The sequence below is a fragment of the Stylophora pistillata genome, chromosome 3, assembly GCF_964205215.1.
Source record: "Stylophora pistillata chromosome 3, jaStyPist1.2, whole genome shotgun sequence".
NCBI classification, from domain to species: Eukaryota; Metazoa; Cnidaria; class Anthozoa; order Scleractinia; family Pocilloporidae; genus Stylophora; species Stylophora pistillata.
The window spans coordinates 24100408-24121994 of record NC_142521.1 but is presented as its reverse complement, the minus strand read 5'-3'; the positions used below and the strand labels follow the sequence as shown (position 1 = coordinate 24121994).

Genomic DNA, 21587 nt, shown 5'->3' with positions numbered 1-21587 from the left:
GCCAACAAAAGAAGGAAGCACAGTCGCCCCTAATGACCCGCTTGAGCAGTCCACATTTACTGATGTATTCATTACTTCATTGTCAATCAGGAGTATGAGGAACAAGAGTTCCATACAGTTTTAAACTATCTTTGATTCACGGAGAATAAAATAAACTATGATAAGTAGAATGTCGTCATTAATTTTAAAGAAGTGGGGTCGCAAGGAAAGAAATTCTTACTGAAATGGTAAGAAGAACATGCGTGGTTCATCATGATTCTTCTTATGTAAATTTTCTTTTATCAATTTGGATATTGTCTTCCTTACCTGATGATTTTTGACTCATAACAGCGAACAATTTAGTTCGCACAAATTTGTTAATACTTTAGTTTTAAGTTGGCATAAGGGTTCATGGTGGTGAACAGGATATGAGAAAGTCTGCGTTCTCGCACTAAACAGCCTGTACTTAATTTGACGAAACGATTTTGGCGACTAGCGATTTCACTTGAATCGTAAAGTAAAAAATAAGTAATTAATGATTTATACGAGACAAAGATGAATACTGGTATGAATGCAGTTTCTTTACCTTAGCGACAAAAAACACAACGAAGTAATAAACAATGTAAAGTTTATACGAGAGTTAAAAATAAAAAAGTCTCAATAAAAAGACAATTGTCCTTACTTTTATCAGAAACCATTAAACAACATCAACGCTTTCCCGTCCAACTTCGCTTCCCAACCGGAAAGTTTTCTTTAACAGCCACTTTTTCTATTTCTGTCATCAATTGAAAGTTTTTTATACAATAATTTTAGAGAGAGAGATAGTTTGTGAACAGGATATGTAATGACTTGTTATCAGACCTTTGGAAGGAACTAGACGCTCTGAGAAGCGATAACTCGGGCTAAGCGAGCAGAACACTTCCAACGAAGTCCAGAAAAACGTGCACTTGGGCGTGGGCAATACTAACCTGAGAGTTAGGTCAGAGCAATGCGTGCGAACGTTTTAAGCGAGAATCCGATGGAGCTGTTCATTTTTCATGAAAGACCTGGAGAAGAGCCACTTTCCTCTTGTGAATGAGACCTCTGTGAAAAATGTCTCAACTCTATATTGGAAATGTTTAGCCACTACAACAGGATTTAGATTCAGCACTTGACACCTTCCTTTGTTAGACAAAGCATCCACTTGTTCATCAGTCGTATTATTACCTTGAATTGTTGCTAATATTTGAAAGAGTTCAGGCCATCTAAGATCAGCGCGATAATATCATGAACCATGTAGGAATACCAAGCTGTTTCACCGTAGCTATTACTTCAAACATAAAGTTTTGTCAGTAAGGGGGGGGGGGGGTTTCCTGTTATTTGTCTCCGAAATAAATATGCTTGATCTCAGGGGGGTGTGGAATTTGTTTACAAGTCTGATCACATTCTACTGGTACATTATAGATTGCACCTTTAATTTTTCTCTGTTGCCCTTTAAGCATAACAATCTTTCGAAATACTACTCTTTGAGCTATTAGTATCTGTTCTAATTTTTCTAACGAAGCTAGTTGTGAAGGAATTTCATCAACATACATGTCAACTACGGCTTGACAGGGGGGTTTTTCTCCTATGACTTTTGGGTGATATGTCTTGCATATATATTCATTACCATCAAATGATATTTTATTGTTGAAATAATCTTCACAAGGGTAGTTGCTATGTAAACACTTTACGACTGATTTAAATTAAATAAAGGACCTTCCCTTATTTTGCAATTAAACTGTTTAATACATGCATTTAGGTTATTTTTTGTTTCTTGGTGCATGTGTTTTTGATGTTTTTTCTTTTTTCTTTTGTCTCTTTTTTGTTGCATCCATTTTCGAAAATCCTGTTTTAATATCTTCTACGTACATTTACTTTGCAATTGGTTCCATAATGTCATAGCTATATTTTTCCTATGCTTTTATTATTTTTCTCCTTACATTTTCACTTGAATAGCATACAAATTGTATGTCACTCTGTATTGTATTCTGAATAAAATGAATAATTACATCTACAAGTGTATTTATACCATTGATGTGTTTAATACTGCAGGTGTACAACTGTCATCGTATCAGTAGAGAAAACAAGTGCTTTATTTTGGTACTTCGTTGATGAATACCTGCAATAGTGTCTGGAAAGCCACATTAAAAATCCACTATTTTAAACACGGTTTTGTAAAATTAAGTTTTTTAAGCATGTCCTGCTTTTAGCTGAGTTACAGTATAATTTTCCTTTATATATGCTATTCATTGATATATTAATCTCAGCACCACAAATAGCAACACTATTAGGTACATCAGAAGGTGCGAAATAGGTATTGATGCCCAATTTATTATGAAGATGTTTTCCATTTTGTATGATTGCCTCTGAAATACTTGAATTGTAGTAACTGCATGGCGAAATGACCGAGTAGAATAATGAATGAAGTGCTATTGTCACAGTTGTAATGATTGCTATATACAGTGTTTCTTTCTCATTGCCCCTTGTCAGATTTGGTAATATGCACCCCTTTGAGTTCAAGGACAACAGTAGATTGATATAAATTCTGAAAGTATTGAACTAAGTTGTGCATAGATGGCAAATCTAATAGTACACATGTTCTTTGAGGATGGTTGTTGCCCTTAACATCCCTTGTATGAAAGTCAAACACTTTGAAATTATCATTATTAACACAATAAATAATACCAACAGCATTACATTGTGCTGTTAAATGAATGATGTGTATTGTTGTGAGATCAGTGATTAAAAAGTTCTCTCCAGGGTCACACAGTACTGATATCCCTCAATTACTACTTCATCATGTTCATTAGCAGTGTAGCTTTCACTGTATTCAAAGTCGTAATTTCCTTCTACACTGTAAGCATTGTTGGCAGTTCTGTTAGCATCAAAAGAGTGTCTGGCTAATTACGACAAACTAGAATATAGTTGATTTCCAATTTTCATGATTTGTATCAAGTGATCAGCACTGCGTATTCCGCTCATATTATAGCATATTAAAGCACACAAACTCAACATTACCATGACTGTATGGTGCTATAATTGCTTTCGTAGGGTCAACATTGTGCTGATCAGTATCAGGGTTTCTGTGCAGATCAGTTCAGAGCTTGTAGCTGGTACAATTATCTATGTGAAATGCATTCATGTATTCACTTATTGGCAAATAAGTGAATACATGAATGCATCTACGAAATACATGAACTACTACGAAACTTTGTAGTAGTTTTCTGCTTTTCTTAAAGAGACGTCCAAATCTTTTCAGCGGTGTTCTACTTGGTTCACGATTTCGTCAAAACCGTGGTATTCACATGCATCACGAGAACAATTATAATACGCACACTTTGCATAACGGTCTGAATTCTTGCATTTTATTGTCACCATAGCATCATTATGCTTGTGTACTATAGCTTGATCGATAACTTTGTCAAGTATGCTACATTTCTCAAGACTTAAGCTTAAAATGCTTTCGAATGAGTATGAACACATGTAAAATGCTTACTGCGATTTTAAGCGCAAAATCGAATTTTACTTTACAAGCATCTAACGCAACAGAAAGAAGCAAAGAAATCAGGATATCAGCGAGAAAGCTACATACACGAAATAAGTACTTTTCCAGTTGATTCATAAACTACCTTTTGCTTCATCCAATATGGCGACTTGTTTGTTGTTGTTTGTGTCGTTCAAGCTCCGCTCATCAAGATACCTGTTTCTGTCCACATCAGAGTAGTTCAGATTAGTCTCAGAATTCGTTCAGAGTTGGTCAATGGTCATAGTTTTGTCATTTAGTTCATATTTTGTGCTCATACATTTCTCATTCGGTATCTCACATGGTATCTCATGAGACGATAAATTTCGCGTGTTAACTGGAAAAACTGAACCTTCGCGGACGGCACAACAATAACTGGGGGGAAATTAACTCGGTAGAGACCACTCAGCAGCGAGAACGGAAACTGATCAGGATTTACTGGCACACGGAGATCTACTTCGAGCGAGCTTATACGGACGTCCTGAGGATGAGACAATCTTTGGTTCCACAGTAAACTTTATTCTAGGTCAGGTCAACAAGCGACATGACCTCTAGCGTACCCAAGGTTGTAATCATCAAAACTGTACAAGGCAGCTGCTTGTGAACTAACTAGTGTGAAGTACTATTGTTATCTAAATCGACCATATTTGAACAGCATAACAAAAGAAGCGGTAAAGATCTCTTTGAAGTTAAACTAAAACTACTTAAATATTCTTATCTGTTGCTACGACGAAAAGAGTTTCTAATTAAAAGGACGCATGCAATAAACTCGAGGTCATTAAAAATAGGAAACTTAGTGAGAATTCACGGCTCCGAGTGGTATAAAAAATATACCTATCTTAATTGCGGCAGCGCAGCTTAGAAAATAAGAGTGGAAAAGTAGTTAAAAGTTTCTGTTTATCTATGCTATGCTATGTTTATCTATGTTATTTTGCTAGAGAAGACGCAGTGCGCGCGACGGATTAATTTCACATTCCTACATCGGAATGAGACGAATTATTCTTGCAGTTACAGGAACCCAGCTTCGGTGTATAACTGAACACGAGCCATTTGGAACTTCGAACAGCCCCAGTTGGCATGCAACAAGTTAGAAATAGTAGACTCGAAGATCATTCTTCGTATGCGTCAACACCGACAAAATTGATTAGAAACAATTAGTTACCAAAATTAACGCTGACAAAAGGCAGAAGTTAAATGTTATTAATTAAATTTTGTTTGTTTCAGCATTTACCTTTAATTTGCAATGATCTTTTTATCTTTATTGCTTAGAATTAGCTTGAACACAGTATTTTTTATTCTGAGGTGTTTGAAACATAGCGACTTGTGAGAAGTAGAGCTGTGTTAGTTTGGACGCGCGCCAGAAAGTCGCCTCCGTCATACAGTGTTTACATTATAAATTACCTCAATATGACTGAAGCTAAAGTGAAACTTTCGATTTCTTTTGAAAGCATAAGCACTGCATAATTAAGTCAAGCAGTTTGTTACAAGACGTAAAATATTTTCATATTATTCTTATCGTGTCCATTCGATATGATAGAGTGAAATATGGGCGCCTGCATAACGAAGGACAATTTGTATTTGTCGCAAAGGTGTCTGTTTTGATTATTTGCTGGTATTATATTAAATGTCATTTAGGGTCCGTTTACATGGAATGAGGATGATCCTAGTGCTAGGATCATCCGAGCGCGGTATGTTATTAGCTTTCAGTTTACATGTGAAGGGTTGTATTTGGCCCCAGTGCTAGGATCATCCTACCGCTAGCATAATCTTATCTGAGAGGAGGGATGATCCTGGCGCTAGGATCCTCCTGCATCCATGTAAACGGCCTCAAGAGGCCCAGTTTGCCCACCCACCATCTTGTAACCGGAGATGGCTCTGGGAACGAGTTGTGAGAAACAACATGGCGGGATCTTCGCACTTATCGACTAAAAGGTGGAAGGCCGACAATTTCGAATATCTCTGCCCAACGAAGAAGACGACGATGTTGAAGCTGTGCAACGTACAGGGCCAGTGTTGTTTTTAAAATGCAGGGCCCAAAGTAGAGAGTCAGCGGGAAGCAGCGACTCAGTTTTCGAGTCTTTCTTCGAGCGATGTGCAAACAGGCCAGAATGTGTTGGATGAAGCTCAAGAGGATGACCTTAATGGTAACCAAACTCGCCCAAAAAAAAAAGAGAAAACAGACTAGTACAGTCACCCAAAAGAAATGGACCTGGAAAGATGAATTTGTTGAAGCCCTTATTGGCTACATTAAGGAGTACAAGACTGTTCGTTGCCTTGCATCATAACTGACTGCAGTGTCTTCAATCTGCATGGGCCTTCTTTTTAAAAAAAACATTTCCTATATTTGTATTAAATCTGCAGTTTCAGAACCAGACGTGTCTGTTAGTGAAGAATTAGCAGACACAGATAACGAGTCAGTGCATGGAAATGAAAGCTGTTCATTTTCCCAAGTGCCTGCAGATGAACCAAAAATGACAAAGAAAGCAAAGATATCGCCACAGTTAGTAGGCAACAAAAGAAAACAGATGGAAAAAGCACTTTCTCAATCCAAACAAGATAGAATTTTGATGAATGCGACAAAAGAGGGCATAATCATGAAAAAGCAAATGATTTCATCACTTGAGGAATCAAATGAATCTTTACAAAGTGTAATGCAAAAAATGACAGAATCACTCTCTTTCATGGCTGAAAGAATTTCTGCTGGTATGAGGATGATTGCTACGGCTATGGAATCACCATCACAATAGCAGTTTTGGTGTTTTCAGCCACCTCATTACAACAGAGTTATGTATCCTACTGCTATGCATGGAACTCATGCATATGCCATGGAGCATGATTTTGTAAGGAGTCCTTCTGACTTCCCGAGCGAAGGTAGTCATTTTCAAAGTTCATCAGCAAGGTCATACACTCCCAGCCCTACTCCATCAGACTAGGTCTCTCTCTTTACACAATGATGGTAGCAGTACTGCTGGATATGCTTCCTACAATAGTTATTGACAAGAAAAGCTAAAATTGACACACAGCATACCTGTTGTAGAATTTCAATTTTTTTTTAAGATGTTAGAAATTGTCATGTAACATTTAACTAGCCTGGATCATCCTAGCAGGAGAATCAAAATGTTGTTTGGCAGGGACAATGACAGAAACAGAGTTTCACAAACACCACGGTCATTTCAGCATGAAAATCATCGTATCACACACCAAGTAACCTGACCAAGTATATGACCTGCAATCATTTGCGTGTAAACAGAGAGCGCATGTCCCACTCGGGTAATCCACCTGCTACGTTAATCGTATTCCTTTGAACATAGCTAACTGCAAAGCCAGGTTACGAAATGTTGCATTACTTGTTAGCGTTAATGTTTTCCTTATAAAATGCTGGAAAAATACATTTATAAAATGAATTGCCTTAAGTTCATATATACAAGTTTTAGCTGTGGAAATATGATACTTGTTTAAGCTTTGGGCAGAAAAATTTTAACTTGTACAACCCTTCGTGCTTCTTATCCAACATTTGAACTTTTAATCTGGGAGTATGTGTAGTTGGACAATAACTGTCAGACTGAGAGCTACATGTGTAAAGCTGAAAATTAATAGAAGGATATACTATACTGTACTCTGAGAAGTTTAAATTAAAGGCTGCAAAGTTGTGACTCATTCTTTAAATTCAAGGGATTGATATGGCCTGTTCAGACGATGTGTCAACCTATTTCAGTTTTTACACAAATCTATTCGAAGACTTCAAAGAACTAAAACGAACTGAAGCTATAATCCCAGCAAAAAATCCCTAATGTTCAACTCAAAAGAACTCGATTGAATACCTACGTAAACTAAACAAACAAATGATGAAAAACGACGACTGGAATAATTTATTTTCCACTTTTATAAACATCCTGCCTAGCCTCGTGTTCCTGTCTCAGATAATATAGATGTCCCTGCAACTTCCCAATACACAGGAATATGGCATTAAAAAAATGCACACTGATGCAGTTTGACTTGATCTTCATAAGGTAAACCACAAGTGTTTCTTCTGGGGCCAAACAGTTAATGGTCACCATACTGGCATTGGATGTAAACTGCACTGAAGTGAATATCTTTCAATCAGAGCATGGAGGTAAGAAATTAAATCTACGGCCTTGAATTAATACAATAATTATTGGTGCACAATCTCACATCCTTGTCAGTTATATTCTTGATTCAGGGATTCTTAACAGACTATCATGCATTGAAAAGATATTCTTTGAATACTTGGGTAATGATGTTTCTTACATAAACCCCTTTAGCAGAATTGAAGTTGTGCAGCCTGTCTGGTAGTACAACAGGTCGTGCCTCCCTGTCTCTGGCAATTTAGCGTTGAACATCCTCTTCGTCAACAACCATTCCATTAATTTCACAAAAGGTATGTAACACAAAACATGCATACACTATGTTTGGCACATCTTTCAGTCCAATGTCCATCCTCTTGTTCAACACCTGCCACCTTGCCTTAAGCCTACCATATGCACACGTTCGATTGTATTCCTAGCAGACCGAAGCATATTGTTGAAAATCACTTCTTCATTACTTCTGGGGCTGGAGTACTCTTCATGCAGTATGGTAATAAAGGATATGCTGGATCACCAAAAAGAATCCCTGGGACTTTATGATCGCCTGGCAAAAGTCTCTTGTACATCATAGGGAGTTGTTCTTCTCAAACATTCTGTTGATACGGGACTGAGAAAAGATTCTAGCATTATGAAGACTGCCTGGCCACCTGGCATCGACATCAATGAACTTCGCACTACTGTCACAAGCCCCCTGCACATTAATAGTGTATTTCATTTTGTAGGAGAAAAAGTCATATGCATTGTCACTGGGTTGCTTTATGGGAATATGTGTTCCATCAATACAGGCAAAGGCCTGTGGAAATCCAAACTTGTCTTCCATTTTCTTGAGAAGTTGGCCCATTTCTTCTTCAGTGGTTGGTAATGCAATATACCTTGGCCCCAGTTCCTTTGTCATCAAGGAACATACCAAAATATTAAAAAAAAAAAAAATCAATTAAACATAACTTTTTATAAACCTTGGCACCAGTTCCATGTACACACCTTGCGCACCACAACAGATCGGGTACATATTGCCACGCTGAAACTATTAGCAGTCATTCGCAGAGACCCTTGATCTTTCAAGTAATGTAGTGTCATTGCCAGCTGTTTCTCCACACTTCGCACATCACCAGCTCTCGGGCAGTCTTCACGGGGCTCTAAAAAAGTAACGCAGTTCGTCAGCCACAGACATGAAGACTGCACGCGTCATTCGTAAGTTTGTTTTCCATTCGTGGTCTGGTAGCTTGCCTGCCCATAGATTTGTCCAGCACTCCTCCGTTCGTCCTTGCGAACGCCATAATCTGCGAGCAGGTCCACGGCTGATCTTACTCATTATAATTTTTAATGGGAGAGTTGAAAAGACTGGCCCCCGCTCCGCGGACTACCCCACGGACTACTCTGAGGACTACCGCCACGGCGGACTAATCTAAATAATCAATCAAATTTACTTCTACGGTGGAAGAGACACAAGCCTACCTGCTCAACCTGACTAGCTAGGGACAGCGCGTCACCCAACCAAAAATATGGACTGGGACTAAATTGCCAGAGGACCTTTCGCGCCCAATAAATTTTTAAGGGACGAGAAAACCTGGTAGCTGGTTTGGAACGCGTTGTAAATATTTGTGAATTGGCGGGAAAATAAAGGTATTATTAGTCTCGAGAGAACATTGATCAGAATGTCTACTCAAATACGACAAAAAATCGCTCCTCTGTTGTATCACAGGGAAAAGCAATGGTTCTCTGAACGATTCAATACACTTGACACCAATGTTAAAATCGACTCGAAGGCAATTGGACCGTTTCAAAGGCTGATCTGGGAGGATCCAAGTGACAATATATTGCCAACTCTTGGTAACTACTCAGGTCATTTGTTATATTCTAATCCTCTTGTTTTGGCCGCATTATCTAACTACTTCAAGTAAATAATACAACTAGTATTGTTACCAAAAGGACGTAAAGACAGCAGAGTGACAATTACTCTCAAAAAAGAAACAACAACTTTGAGTTTAAATTTACAAGACATGTTTCGACATTCTCATGTCATCTTCAGTTGCAAATGAGCATTTAACTGTTGTACATTTGAGTTTAAATTAAGGTATGTTACAAACTACGTGTCAGGGCTTACGTTACATTTGAATGTTAAAAACGCGAAAGATGTAAATAGCGCGCGCTTGACTAGATCAAAAAATAAATAGATAAATAAAAAAAGAAAATAAATGTAATAATAATAAAAATAAATTAAAAGACCAAGGAACAACATAATTAAAAGGAAAGAGACAATTCTAGGTGTTTCAATTGCTGATTAAGGGTAGGTTTTTCCCACTTAATATGCAATGCCTCTTTGATCTTAAATTGGTATTTTGAAGCGGCAGAATCTAAGATCGTGAAACATTCAGTATCACAAGAGTCAAGACAGGCCCTTGATGATTGCAGGTGCTTGTAAATATGCGAAGTTTTGTCCGACAAGAGGTGCTCACGAACTCGTGTACAAATGTGGCGAGTGGTCTCACCAATATAACTGACGTTACAGCCAGCACATGAAAATTTATATATGACACGCGAATGTAGACCTAGCGGTACTGAATCTTTCACACTGAACATTTTTCTGAGTTTAAACGTACTGAAGACTAACTTAATATCTAAATCAGCTCTACAATAACGTTTGAGTAGTTGTCTTAACTTAGTCTGAGCGATGTTCAAAAACCGACCAACATAGGGAAGTTTATAATAGTGCGCAGAAGGTTTACCGGAGTTAGAAGAGGCGTTCTGCCCAGTAGGAGGATTCTTTTTCTTCGCTAGATACCTGTAAATGATCTTGTCTATGACCCAAGAAGGTATAACAATTTTTCCGTAGCAAGAAAATAAGTTTCTTGACATCCAGATGAAAACCAACCCAGGAATTATTGATCTTATATGCTCTGTCAATCAACGTTCTGACTAAACCTATTGTAAATCAAAGGGGCGAAGCTGAAATAATTAGTAAGAAGGCCAGTAAACGTCTTCTTGCGATATACACTAATGACGATGGATATATGATTGTTGTGTAACAATATGTCTAGAAACGATAATTTCTTATCAATTTCCTTTTCCATTGTGAAACGAATACTAGGATGCAAGAAATGTTTAAGGACTTTGTGCACAAACTGGTTTGTATAGACGCTTCCCATGGCACCAATAGACTTCCAGCTGATTACTGTAATGGTTGCCGATGATTTCGATCAAGGAATCCCAGTAGCATGGCTAATTTCCAACAGAGAGAGTGTGGCAGTGCTGTCGGCTTTCTTTTCTGCCATCAGAGAAAGATGCGGTGACATCAAGACAGATTCTTTTATGAGTGACCATGCCGACCAATACTTCAACGCGTGGGCACGTTCGTTCCAAAAACCAGCAAAGAAACTCATACCTAGTTGGCATATTGACAGATCCTGGAGACGAAAACTAAATGAGTGCGTAAAAGACAAAGAGGTATATGATTATTGATTGTCTTTTTATCTTTTAAATGCGTACATGTTATTAGCATATTACTTAGATTAAATCAATGATACCCTGAAACAAAGCTTTTGTCAATTATCAGGCCTATGTTCACTATTACTACCCAAATGTTTAGCGCTCCATAAGTGAAATATAGAACTCATATGTTGGGACTAGCTCCTGCTTGACTAGGTCCCCAGAAAATCTTTCAATAATGTACCATTTATAGATAGATTTATTAATAAAATTATACTTGCAGCGACCCTCGCCTGCTAAAAAATATACGTGAATAGAAATTTCACCATTGTAGGTCGTCGCAGAGGTATACGGAGCACTAAAAAATTTACAGCTGGAGGTGAGCGAGTCTACATTTAGACGCAATATTCAAAAATTCCTATCTTGGGTTAGGGGTCTGTCAATTCCAATGGCAGAGTACTTCGAGAGAACTTATTTAAACAGAACAAGAGAGTGGGCATCATGCTACCGAATTGGTACACAAGCAAACACAAACATTTATGCCGAGAGCTTCCATAATGTATTGAAAGAAATCTATCTTGAGAGGAAGCAGAGCAGGATAGACCACCTTCTTTACAAACTGCTGAACATTGCAAGAGATAAAGCGTTTGATCAACTTATTAAAGCAGAAAAGGGTAAAATCACAACAAAGTCAAGAGAAAGTACAAAGAGGCACGAAAAGGTAATGGAATTAAAGGTGACAGAAAAAAGAGAAAACCAATGGGAAGTGCTGTCTTCCGATGAAGGAGGAAAAACTCACAAAATACAGAAAGTGTCTTCAGATGCTTGCACATGTTCCATAAAGTGCCCTCTTTGTTCTGCCTGCACTCATACATTCAACTGTACATGTATGGACTTTGCAATTAGAGGTGTGGTTTGTCAACATATCCACGCTGCAAGTATTACAGGACAAGATGGCAAAGATGTTGAGGCCATCATTGAAGATATTGAAGCCATAATGGAAGACGGAATAGAGAAGAAACCTCAGCGGCTGTCAGAGTTAATCCCAAAAAATTTCTTCAGCCACACATCAACTGAGGAAGCAAGAAAAAAAGACCTGAAGGAATTTGCAGAAACCTTCACGCTGATTTCCCTTTTCTGATTGGACGACGTTAAACGATGGCCAATTCAAAATATCTGCCTGGCACACGAGAATCTTGTTACGAATCCCCGATGCTATAATACTGTATGATTTTCTTCGAGGGCTAGCTCCGGTCCGTTTGGATGGTTTTTCCATCAGAAGATACGAGGAGAATCGTGAATCTTTTGACCTTAATGGTGCGAAGTTTGAAAGCGGAGCGATGCGATTTTCGGGGAAAAAAGCACTCGGGCGCTTGAACCCTTTCAAAACAAGGTTTCCAACCTTGTCCTTCTTTTATAAGTCACCTTCAACGACGAACTCAAACATTTTACCCACATCACAATTGTTCTCAGAAACCTGTGGTTCAGTAGTTGTTTATGGTAACTGGAGTACTTCCTGTAATTGGTAGTTCAGATCTTCTTAACTGATCGAGATGACCACGCCAAGTTGAAGTATCAACTTGTACTTGGTATGATACTGGACCGGTTTGTTTTGATACGATACCTTTGGACCAGAGATTACCTCTTCCATAATTTCTGGCTCGAACAGGTGTACCAATGTCGAAATGACGCATTTGTTTGGATGATGGTGCTGCGACAGAAGACTTTTCGACTGTACGGGTTATGTCTGGTTTTAAAAGGTCCAGGCGACAGCGTAAAGGGTGTCCCATCAGCATGACAGCTGGAGAATTACCAGTTGTAGTATGTGGACAATTGCGGTATTTCATAAGGAAAGTGTCAAGTTTGTACCTGAGACTTGCATTGCCTTTGTCGCTCTTCAAAGCTTCCTTCATTGTCCTTACAAAGCGTTCAGCCAATCCATTTGTTCTTGGATGGTAAGGGGCTGAAGTAAGATGTTGTATTCCATTCATCTTAAGAAGGGTTTCAAATTCTTCTGACCCTTTGGTTAGTGTATATATAGAATTAAAGTAAAGTAAGTCTTGTGCAAATGTTAAGATACACCAGTTAATTATACATGACAGTGGCCAACTCGAAAGCTATGCTACTTTGGTCACTGTGCACATTTTACTTTTGATTATTGATGTAATTTACTGTTTTTTATATGGTCTGACTTGTATAATCTGTAGTAACCACTTGAAATAGTGCGAATAAAGAATTTCCTTCCTAACTGAGTTCTGAGCCATTGTCAGAAACAATTTGAGTTGGCAGACCATGAGTGGCAAATATGGTTCTCAGCACTTCAATTGTTTTTGAAGATGTTGTTGATGACATGATGTGAACTTCTGGCCATTTTGAGTGTGCGTCGACTGCTACAAGAAACATAGAGTTCATAAAGGGTCCTGTGAAGTCTATGTGGACTCGGTACCAGGGCTTTACTGGAGGTTCCCACCTATGTACAGGAGCAGCAGGAGGATTGTTTTCTGTAAGTGCACAACCTTCACAGGTTCTGCATGTGGTTTCAATTTGAGAATCCAAGCCGGTCCACCAGAAATAGCTACGGGCTAATCCCTTCATTTTGGAAATTCCGATGTGGCCTTCACGTAATTCCTCTAGAACGCGTTGTTGGAGTTTTGGTGGAACAATTACTCATCCTCCTCACAGATGGCCAGTTCTTCTCTTTTGTGGAAATAAGGTAGGAGGTCTGGATGTAACTGTTGTCTTGCAGGCCACCCAGACATTACAGCTTGGATCACTTTGGCAGGAATAAGATCATTTCTGGTCTCCTTCCTCAATTCTTTCACTGTGACAGGTAGTCTGTCAATTTGATTTAAGTGGAAGATGTCTGCTGGATCTTTACGGTTTTCGTCTTCTTTAGTGCAATTCAAGGGCAGACTAGACAGTCCATCTGCATTTGCATGAGTCTTGGTGTTTTAATACTCTATTTGATATGAGAATCCAGTAAGAAATAGAGCCCAGCGTTGAATACGAGCTGATGCTGTAGCTGAAATTCCTTTATGAGGGTGAAATATTGTTGTAAGTGGTTTGTGGTCAGTCAATATGGTGAATGGACGACCTTCAAGATGATACTGAAACCTTTACACACCCCACACAAGCGAGAGGGCTTTTTTTTGTAGCTGAGGGTAGACTTTCTCTGTGTTATTCAGTGTGCGTGAAGCAAATGCTATCGGTCTCTCACTACCATCTGGCATAACATGGGATAAAACACACCCAAGACCATAAGCTATTGCGTCCGTTGCTAAGCCTAATTCTTTGTCAGGATCATAATGTGTGAGAACGGTGTCAGATGCTACCATTGATTTCACTTTTGTAAACGCTACTTCTTATTCCCTTTTCCAGTGCCAGGGAGTGTCCTGTTTCGATGTTTTCTCAATGAGCCAGACTTACAAAGTCCAGTATCTTCAGCAAGTCAAAGCCCAGTATCCTGAGCGAGTCAAAGACCAGTATCCTCAGCGAGTCAAAGTCCAGTATCCTCAGCGAGTCAAAGACCAGTATCCTCAGCGAGTCAAAGCCCAGTATCCTCAGCAAGTCAAAGCCCAGTATCCTCAGCGAGTCAAAGTCCAGTATCCTCAGCGAGTCAAAGACCAGTATCCTCAGCGAGTCAAAGCCCAGTAACCTCAGCGAGTCAAAGACCAGTATCCTCAGCGAGTCATAGACCAGTATCCTCAGCGAGTCAAAGACCAGTATCCTCAGCGAGTCAAGACCAGTATCCTCAGCGAGTCAAAGACCAGTATCCTCAGCGAGTCAAAGACCAGTATCCTCAGTGAGTCAAAGACCAGTATCCTCAGCAAGTCTAAGAGCAGTATCCTAAACAAGCTAAAAAGAAGGCAATTAATTTGGGGCCAGTCAAGGTATATAGATCCTCTACAAGTGATAGCTTTAGATTTGCAGCAAATTTAATTCCAATAAACGCTATGAGTCTTAGTATTAGAAGCAAGTTGAACTACAGATACAAAATAAGGGACAATCTTACTAACCTTTGGAATAAAGCTCCAGGGGAATTGTCCGAATTTCTGCAAAAGAACAAATATGTTAGCCAAGTCACTGGTACCACTAAATAAGGAAAAAATCTAATGAGAGTGAAAAGGAACCATTGAGTGCTGTATAATTTTTTAAATTTCACCCTGAACTTTAATCAAGTGGAAACTATTTTAAGAAGTTGATTCTGTTTGCTTTACTTGCCTTTCATAAAAAATAGCTGTTGATAATGGGTGCATAAATACTCCTTATCTGAATTTTAACCTTGATTTCAATGTTTCCGATCAGCGGAGAGAATGATCTCAGGATAAACAATGTTCTTCCTATTTTAAAATTTATAAATGAACTCTTAACATATTTCCAAGGTTGTGATAATTCCACTATCTAATTACCTGGTTTTGGAAAGTAGTACATTTTTTACTAAGCCAAGTCATCTCCTAACTCTCCTAGGCTGGTGTGTTAAATTGAAAATCCTCTCCCACAAGCCTAATATTCAAGCTCTTTTCCTTTATAACTTGGTTATGCAATATGGTTAAATTACTACAGATTGCTAAAATTTCTGTGCCTTTTCTCCTGCGTAAATAAATAGGAAATGGAAAGTACAGAAACCTATCTGCCTTCTGAGCTGTTTCAATTCTTCATAATGCATGAGATAAATGAATGAAAATCCATCAAAATCATAACCTCCACGCAGCATGGCGAACGTGGCATTACATTTCTATGTTTCTTTCCTTTTACTTCATCTGGTAATTTGTCTTTCAAATGGCTCTAACCAAATTATAAAGTTCAGTGGTTGAGATTCTGAACTTGCTTCCATTGTTTGGACCTCACAATGAATTACAATAATTTATAAACAATATTTGGCAAATGAAAAGGTCAACTTTTGGTTTCACTGTTTAACAGCATACGTAGATCACTGTACTTAATTCTCACCTTGAAAAGGTGTTACAGAACGAAAGCAATGCCATTTTTATTTAACTTTTTTCAGTGAAGCAAAATCAAAATATTTAAACAAAATCAGCTTCAAAAATTGCACCATTTGAAATTTCCGTATTTCTCTTTTATCTTAAAAAAATAGGATAACTTGATTTAGCAAACTGAATCATGTTCAATGTGAAATACTTCGAAGGAAATATACCATAGCACGCGTGTTGTGCAGCAACAAAAATAGTCCATGGGCCAAAGTAGGTTCTCATTACCACTCAGGGGGGCGAAAATGAGAGTGTTACCTAAAGCAGTATCTTTAACATAATATATTATTTCAAAACTATTTTCGGCTAAAAGCCACAATTTTACGATTTTATTTGAAAGAAAACTAAATCAAAACATAATGAAACTCGAAAGGCATCATGAATAATTTCTAAGATGGCGGCATCGCTGCCTGGTAGGTGCGTTGAGGTTCTTGTGCAACCTCCACGTTTTAAGGCGCACTATGCCCAAAATCTAGAGCAATTAGGCTTCTAAAAGTCAAAGCTTATTAAAAAAGAGAGAAAAAAAATAAAGACTAGGTATTATTTTCTCCGAATTAGCTTACATACTTACAAACATTCGAAAGCAGGTTATCGAATATGGAGGTTCTAGTGCAGTCCTCAAGGTAAAGAACATGCTCAACTTAAAGAGCATCGTCGTCGTCTTTGACTTAACACTGTATGCAAAGGCGAGCGAGGAACAATGGAAACAAAGCGCGAAATTTAAAGGTATGATTATGAAAATGGAAGTATTCCATACAGCATGCATCATGTTGTCAATCACTGGCAAGCGATTCCAGGATGCTGGCTTGCGGGAACTGTGTGTAGAGTGTGATGTGATAGCAGGAGGTTCTATTGCAGAAGTTCTAAAGGGACTTACTCGTGTATGAAGCCCTTATGAGACTGGCGTGGCAAGGATTCAGGACCTGTATAATGAGAGAATTATAGGCAGTCTAAGAGTATCGTTGAAAACTTATTTGGTGAGATTGACGATTTTTATGATGATATCTGCAAAAGGTAGTTCAAGAAGTATGTTACCACTGCTTGTAATGTCAATTCTGTTCATTTATTTGAAAAGTACATGGTGTTTCTTCGGTACGAAAGCGGAAAGCCATCCGAACTCTGCGTATCTTAAACTAAATATGGTAGAGATCCTCCATGGTAAAATTCTGCGACGCAATGACCAAACTTAAACTGAAAACATTTGGTGGTCTCTCAAAGAAGATGAAAGTTTAACGTGAGACAAGTAAGTAAGTGATAAATGAGATTCATCGTGCACTGTTTGCTCTAATGATAACTATTGCTGAGAAGAGAAAACTGAAAATGAATGCAGTTCCTCTGTCACCCCCTCGGACATTTGCCTCGGGCCTTAAAAAATATACCACCTGCAGATGTGATACCACAACCGTGTGCGCAAACTATTGAAGGAATAACAATAGTTCAGAAGATAAGAGGCGACCAAAATACATTTGCAGAGGTAGCTGATAGTATGATATCAACAGTTTTGCATGAACGAGCAGAAAACTAGTGCATTGGGGTAGTCTTTGATGTTTAACGAGATAGCTCAATAAATAATGCTGAGAGAGATAGAGCGGCGGGGATCAGAAAGCGCTCATTAATTTAGAATTTATATCTTTGAGATAGTTTTAATTTCTGCCATCGATCTCTCTTGTTGTGGAAGAATGAATGAACTTTGGAAATGGGCCAGGATCCGAAGCTTTGAACTTTATTCGACACAAATATTCAGCACTTTCTTTTATGTGCTGAAATTTGTGCTACCAGCTATTTAACAATTATTCTACTCCCGCTTGTTGGATATGAGATGATAGATAGCCAACGAGGCGCGTAACGCCGAGTTGGCTAATCATCTCATATCCAATAAGCGCGAGTGGAATAATTGTTTTATTAAAAAAAACGCCCCCAAGATATTAGACAAATCTTCTCGACTTTATTTTGTAAGAAGAAACCGGATGTTACAATGTACAGATATTAGATTATGTTATATTGGCTCATATACCATAATGGCTAAGCCAATATAAAGTCTTGAATTTCATTATCCAATGATCAAGTTTTTAATAAATAATAATATTGGTCAAGGCCTTCTCTGCACTTTACCATCCCAAGACAAAGAAAATAGAACTTACCTTAACGTATCTCAGCGCTAATATGAGGGCCCGTTCTGGTCAAAATGGTGCATATAATTTTTAACTGTGTGTGAATTAATTTTACACATTGATAGAATTAATATTTTGCATTTCTAAAATATTTTATTTAACCGCCAAATTAATTTTACCATTCCTATTAATTATATTTTTAGAAGACGAATATTTTGTGTTTGTAATTAATTGTGTGTGTGTTTGGAATTAATTTTGTGTGTGTAATTAATTTTGTGTGTGTTTGTAATTAATTTTGTGTGTGTTTGGAATTAATTTTGTATGTTTCTCAAAATTCCTTTACCTATAACACCTTGCGGTAGTTCTCTACCTGTGCTGCCAAACAAAGATGGCGACGGCCCCTTCGATTCCCGAGCGAGTAAAAGAAATCGCACAAGCTGCAGTAGACAGTATTAATCAGCTGAGCTCGTTACTTGAGCACGGACCGTCAACGACAAGATTTCCTAGTAACGAACGTCAACCAACAACATCGGAGACGACTTTCGTTCGCCAAACCCAGCCAGCTAATAGCGCACTAACAGAATTGCAGAGGAGGTTTCCGACAGTTTCAAGAGGAAGATACAGAAGACCTTCTAATTCTAGTTCGCGGCCGTATCCAGTCCTTCTGAATGTAAGGCGTCATGCTGGTCGACCGTTAGCATCTGAGATAGTTTCAAAGGATGTTATGATACTAGAAATGGGAAGAGAGAAAATACCGACGAAAGCAGATCTCTTCCTGCAATGTATTGATGTCATTAACATGTTTCTGACTTCGAGTGAAGTCTCTTGAGGCCTAAAAGGAAGAACGAAACTGTGCCACTATAATAAAAACTGTTTTCTCATCCATAGGAGCTGATATTCTAGGCAACAAATTCACCAGTTTCTCCCTTAACTTCTGTACTTGATCATTAAAATTGAAACATTATTTTGACATGCAAGATGTTTTGCTTTTCACAGTTTTTTTAGAGCAGAGGGGGGTATTTGCCTTCCTGCCTGCCCCCATAGAAAGGTTTATCCCCTATAGGTTTTTTAAAGGAAAGCTGTTGGAAGCAGATTTCCTATGGTTAAATAGATTAACCGTTTGATCTGCCACAAATGCGAGGCAGTTTTCTGTGTGCAAACTAGCCAAACATGAATTTCATTGACAACAAACAAGAGTTTCAAATCAAGTTGTATCCATTATTAAAATGCTTCACTTTGTTAATATCTTTCTCCTTTCTTGCTATCGACATCGTTCATAGATAGATAGATATATAAATCATAAATAGAATTGATCTATATCATTGAAATATTAAGTTTAACTATCCCTAGTCACAGGCTTTCCCTGGTATAGAGTTCAACAAAATTGAGTGGTGATGCTCTGTTAAATTGATTTTGATAGATCATTGCTTTCATCCGTAAATTATAACAGTATCAGTCATAGAAAACTCAGAACTGATTTATTGCATTAATTTAGTTATTTACTTTTATTAACAGCAACATAAAATGAATAAAGTCATTCAGTTTGAGTAATTATTGCACTGAGGTCAATCAAACCTAACAACTCAAACTGGCAACAAGAAAGACAACATTGCATGTATATAGACCCATCAATATATATTTGAAAAAAACCCATGAAGACCAAAAGAACTCAACCTGCATAACTCAATGTTTGTCAAGGAAAACAGCACCTCATTAGTAGTCTTACAACTTTAAAGTCAAAACTGGCAACATCAACAATAGTCTGCAGGCCCTTTACTTCTTGCCAAAGTAACACTGTGAAAATGCTAAGTCATACAGAGCAAATAATCTATCCCTAGGAGGCAGAGGAACTTTCTCAGTTGGCCTTGGAATCTCAAGCAAGTTGGTACAGGTATGAGCTAAAGGGAGGAAGCTGCCCTCCACTGGTGGGTGCTGCTCTTCCCTTTGATATTCCTGCTGCTTATCACTCTCTCCTTTCTTCTGCTCATCATTCAGTCCTTCTTGACTTGCAACTTTCACGATTTCTGTGGGTAGTATAAACTCCAGTGATGGTGCAAGGCTGAAACCAAGGACAGGTTGCTGTGCTGTACCAGTTGCAAATTGAAGTATGTGACTCAAATTAAGGGTAGTCTGCCCACACACCCTCCTAGAAGCTGCCACCTCTCGAACATACTTGACAAAGAGTTGATAAACTTCTTTTTCCTTTTTCAGGGTATTAGAACCCTCATCTGAAAATTTAGGCTTCAAAATCTGAAGTAAAATTTGTACACTCAACTTGCCTTGTGCTTGGGGTCTCAGGAGATGAACCAACATTGGCAGTTCCTGAAGAGCTGACAACATTCCAAGCTCTTCTAGTTCATGCCTAATTTGACAAACACAAGGGTCAAAACACTCTCCTAATGAAACAATTTGCTGCAGAATGATTTCTTGACAAATACAGGCAACTGTCCATTTTGAAGCATGGCAACTGCCATCATCACTCCAACAAAATAGTAATCTTGTGCTAATAATGGCCTCAAGCCATTGTCAAAGTACTTTTCTTTAATGGCTTGATTCATTAGTCTTATCCATTCCTTACGTGGCCCACCCTGATCTACACATTCCTCTCCCATGAAGTCCACCTGAAATGTGGGTCTATAATTTGTAATGTATTCTAGTTCACTAATCGTTGTTTCTAATATACTTTCCCTGTCAACAGTAATGTAATTTGTTTCTCCCTCAATGGTTTCTTCGCAGCTTGTAATTTCAAAGGCTCGGCCAGTTACAATTTGTTTTTGCAGAAATTTAAGCACTTCTACAGGGTCAGTCAAACCCTGATCTTTAGCACCTTTGATTACTAACTGGATATCAAATGAACTCGAGGGTGGCTGACTCTTACTTGTACTGAACACTGATCCCACATTTGTATTAGAGTTATCTGCAATGGTGTCTGACATATCTCGAGAGAAGTCGTCTCTACCACTAGCATCACTTGAGAGCATGTCAGATTCAGGGAATTCAAACACAGGAACTTCTAGTTGTTTATCACTGGGATCAATCATGGATGGCAATTCCTCCAGGAGTCTTAAATAGATCCAGCCAGATGGAGCAATCGATTTCAGCAGCAGCTTTGAATCAATCTCTTTTCCTGCCTGGATGTTTGGTCTTAGCAAAGTACCACCAGAGTTCTTTACTATTTCGAAATACAAGCCCTCCATTTCACCTGTCAATAATTGCGCTAACTCTTTGTGAAGTTTTTCGGCATCCCACTTTCTATCAATGTCAACGTTTGATATAATTCGTCCACTTCTCTCTAAATCAGGCTTTTCTGCTTTCGTCGGTATTTTCTCTCTTCCCATTTCTAGTATCATAACATCCTTAGAAACTATCTCAGATGTTAACGGTCGACCAGCAGGACGCCTTGCATTCTGAAGGACTGGATACGGCCGCGAAC

General features: G+C 38.4%; 3 protein-coding genes and 1 pseudogene across 3 annotated transcripts in view; 2 read left to right on the top strand and 2 right to left on the bottom strand.

Moving 5' to 3' along the window:
• Nucleotides 1-651, top strand: part of LOC111337935 (uncharacterized) — a 42618-nt gene extending 41967 nt beyond the window's left edge. The window contains 1 exon segment of the mRNA XM_088753403.1: nucleotides 2-651. Coding sequence (XP_088609529.1) covers nucleotides 2-124 — 123 coding nt within the window. The 3' untranslated portion in view covers nucleotides 125-651.
• Nucleotides 652-10806: 10155 nt separating this feature from the next.
• Nucleotides 10807-12196, top strand: LOC148735153 (uncharacterized). The gene is made up of 2 exons (XM_088752881.1): nucleotides 10807-11073; nucleotides 11390-12196. Exons 1-2 carry the CDS (start codon nucleotides 10807-10809, stop codon nucleotides 12194-12196), a joined length of 1074 nt encoding a protein of 357 aa, XP_088609007.1.
• A 343-nt stretch (nucleotides 12197-12539) lies between these two features.
• On the bottom strand, nucleotides 12540-13046 carry LOC111337934 (uncharacterized protein K02A2.6). Its single transcript, XM_022944327.2, has one exon. The coding sequence runs from the start codon at nucleotides 13044-13046 to the stop codon at nucleotides 12540-12542; it is 507 nt and encodes a 168-aa protein (XP_022800062.2).
• A 6564-nt stretch (nucleotides 13047-19610) lies between these two features.
• Nucleotides 19611-21587, bottom strand: part of LOC148735152 (uncharacterized) — a 2236-nt pseudogene continuing 259 nt past the window's right edge.